Source organism: Musca vetustissima, unplaced genomic scaffold, assembly GCF_032173495.1.
Source record: "Musca vetustissima isolate MV318-11 ecotype Yass unplaced genomic scaffold, APGP_CSIRO_Mvet_v1 utg299958, whole genome shotgun sequence".
NCBI lineage: Eukaryota > Metazoa > Arthropoda > Insecta > Diptera > Muscidae > Musca > Musca vetustissima.
In genome coordinates, this window is record NW_026878751.1 from 16,160 (window position 1) to 18,709 (window position 2,550).

At 37.7% G+C, this 2,550-nt stretch overlaps 1 protein-coding gene across 1 annotated transcript; it reads left to right on the forward strand.

Annotated features, from left to right (window-relative positions):
- Positions 1-1,108: 1,108 nt before the first annotated feature.
- Positions 1,109-2,088, forward strand: LOC133323521 (serine-rich adhesin for platelets-like; the record flags this gene model as incomplete). The annotated part of the gene is made up of 1 exon (XM_061532439.1): positions 1,109-2,088. A coding segment is annotated over one exon (980 nt), but the record flags the coding sequence as incomplete, so codon positions are not given.
- Positions 2,089-2,550: the final 462 nt, after the last annotated feature.

Consider the following 2,550-nt stretch of genomic DNA (forward strand, 5'->3'; position numbering starts at 1 on the left):
ATATAGCTATGACATATAGATTTATCCGATTTTATGTAAATGAAGTACCAATCTCCTAGTGGCTCCGACAGAGCCAAGATTTTGCACAACGCACTGAACTTATTCCATATTGACGTGCGCAAAGTTTTGTTGGAATCGGTTCAGATTTATATATAGCTCCCATATATAGTTTCGTCCAATTTTATGTAAAAGGTGCACTAAATTCCCAATTATGACCCAACTGAGAGAAGATTTTGCACACTGGATCAGATCCTGATTGATGTATGCGAAGTTTTATTGGAATCGGTTCAGATTTATATATATATATATATATATAGTTTCGCTGATTTTATGTAAATGGTGCACCAAACTCCCAATATTTGTCCAACGGAGCCAAGATTTAGCACAACGAACTGATTTTAGTCCAGTTTGATGTCTGTGAAGTTTTGTTCAAATCGGTTCAGATTCAGATATAGCTCCCATATATAGTTTCGTTTGATTTTATATGAATGGTGCATCATACTGTCAATGTTTGTCCGTTTGAGATAAAAGTTGGCATAGCGTATTGATATTACCGCAGGTTGACGTCCGTGAATTGTCCTGATTGATGTATGCGATGTTTTGTTGGAATTGGGGCAGAGATATATATGTGTATCTCCCAGTGCGGGGTCCATTTTAGCCGCTTGGCTTGCATTTTCGTCTTTATCAAAGAAAACTGTGAAATGTGCCGAATTTTCTCTTTATTCACTTCACTTTGAACACCCCATAACTCACCACTGAATGCGCCAAATAAAAAAAACACATTTTTTATTGCGAAATGTCACCCTTCCAACGAGTATAAATCTGAAATTGATTGATTGAAAATGTTCAATTAGCTCTAGCCACGTTTAGCAATCATGTGGAGGTTATACAAAGTAAACTAAATTTTATTTTTCTTTCCTTAAAAATGCTGTTATAATAAGATAGTTGTGATTGAATTTACGAAGTGAACATCTGTAACGAAAATGTTATTACAATTTTGTTTTTCATCTACTTTACTGATATCAAGTAATTTAAAAAAAAGTGAAATCAAATTAACCTTAGTTACATTTCATGTTATGTTTTTTTCTTTCTTTCTCTTTCCTTTCAGAGTTTACGATATGCAGTAGCTCAGCTATACTGGAACAAAGACTAAAAACAATTACACAGGTCAGCACTAACAGCTCTAGCAGCAGCAGTAACAGCAACAGTCAGCATCATCATATACCCGCAGAGACAACAAATAAATCTTACAAAATCACTGACAGTTTACCAAACTTACCTGTCACATTGACGACGATGACAACAGCAACAACGGTTACAACAACTTTATATCAAGCACCACCTATACAGACATCGCTGTCGTTATCATCATCAGTAGTAGTAGCTGAAAACTCAGAAGTTGCATCAGCAATGTCCGGCACATCAATATCCACTTCAATGGAGAGAAAATCACCATCATCAGCATTAAAGACCTTAGAAACAGCAGCACTCAGTGAACCATTACCATCACCATCTGCAATATCCTCTGCATCCGCATCCTCCTCCTCGTCGTTGTCTTCCGCAGACTCACCGATGGCAATTGAAACAGCTGAAAAATCACCATTTTCATCATTCTCTTTAACGGCAACCACACAAATAGAGAATGAGCCACTTACAGTGGACGATTTCAATGCCTCCAGTGAGTTATTATCGGGTCCGACATCAATCTTGAACACTCACGACGCTAGTGATTTACCACCACTCAGTGAAGCCGAACAAGCGGCCAAGGATTTATTAACGAAGGGATTTTCAATTCCCACATATTTGCCACCGTTCCCCGTCTTTGCTGTGGCAGATTTGCCAGCATATTTAAATACGGTATCGAGCACAACGACCGAGGCGCCATCAAATCACCACATGTCACCCGACGATATGAGTTCACTGGAGAATCTTTTATTTTTCGATAATAGCGACGACCAACAAAAGCAACAATTGCTACGTCGCCGACAACAACATCGAAAGCTACAAATCCCCAGAAGAAATTCCAGTTTGGTGGGGCCAAACAATGTTACGGTGCAAGAGGGCAGTCATGCTTATTTGCCATGTCGGGTAAGTACTTTTTTTGGTTGTTAGTAGAATGGGGTTTTATGTTTTTGGATGTATGCGAAAATATACAGGAGGTGAATGAATAGCGAGTGAATGGAAATGAATATCAAGGTTGTGTACGGATATATAGATATAACCTTAATATCCGTCATGTGATGGTTGGAGTGTTTTTTTCGGTTCTTGTTTTTTTTTCTACGAACAAAGAATACGAATGACATGCATATGTTTTAGTGGCATTAAGATTTCAGATTTGACATGTTAAACAGGTCATCGGCTAGATTGGATGGTATCAAAGATGTTTTCATTAAGATGTCTGTCGCAATCTCCATTTCTGGGGGGTTTTTATTATTCTTTAGGTATCAACATTTTAGCAAAATTTGTTTAGGATTTTTTTTCAATGATCAAAGTATGCCTTCTTTTAGGTTTAGATTTGTGTTACCATGGTAGGACGTGATACCACCCTAA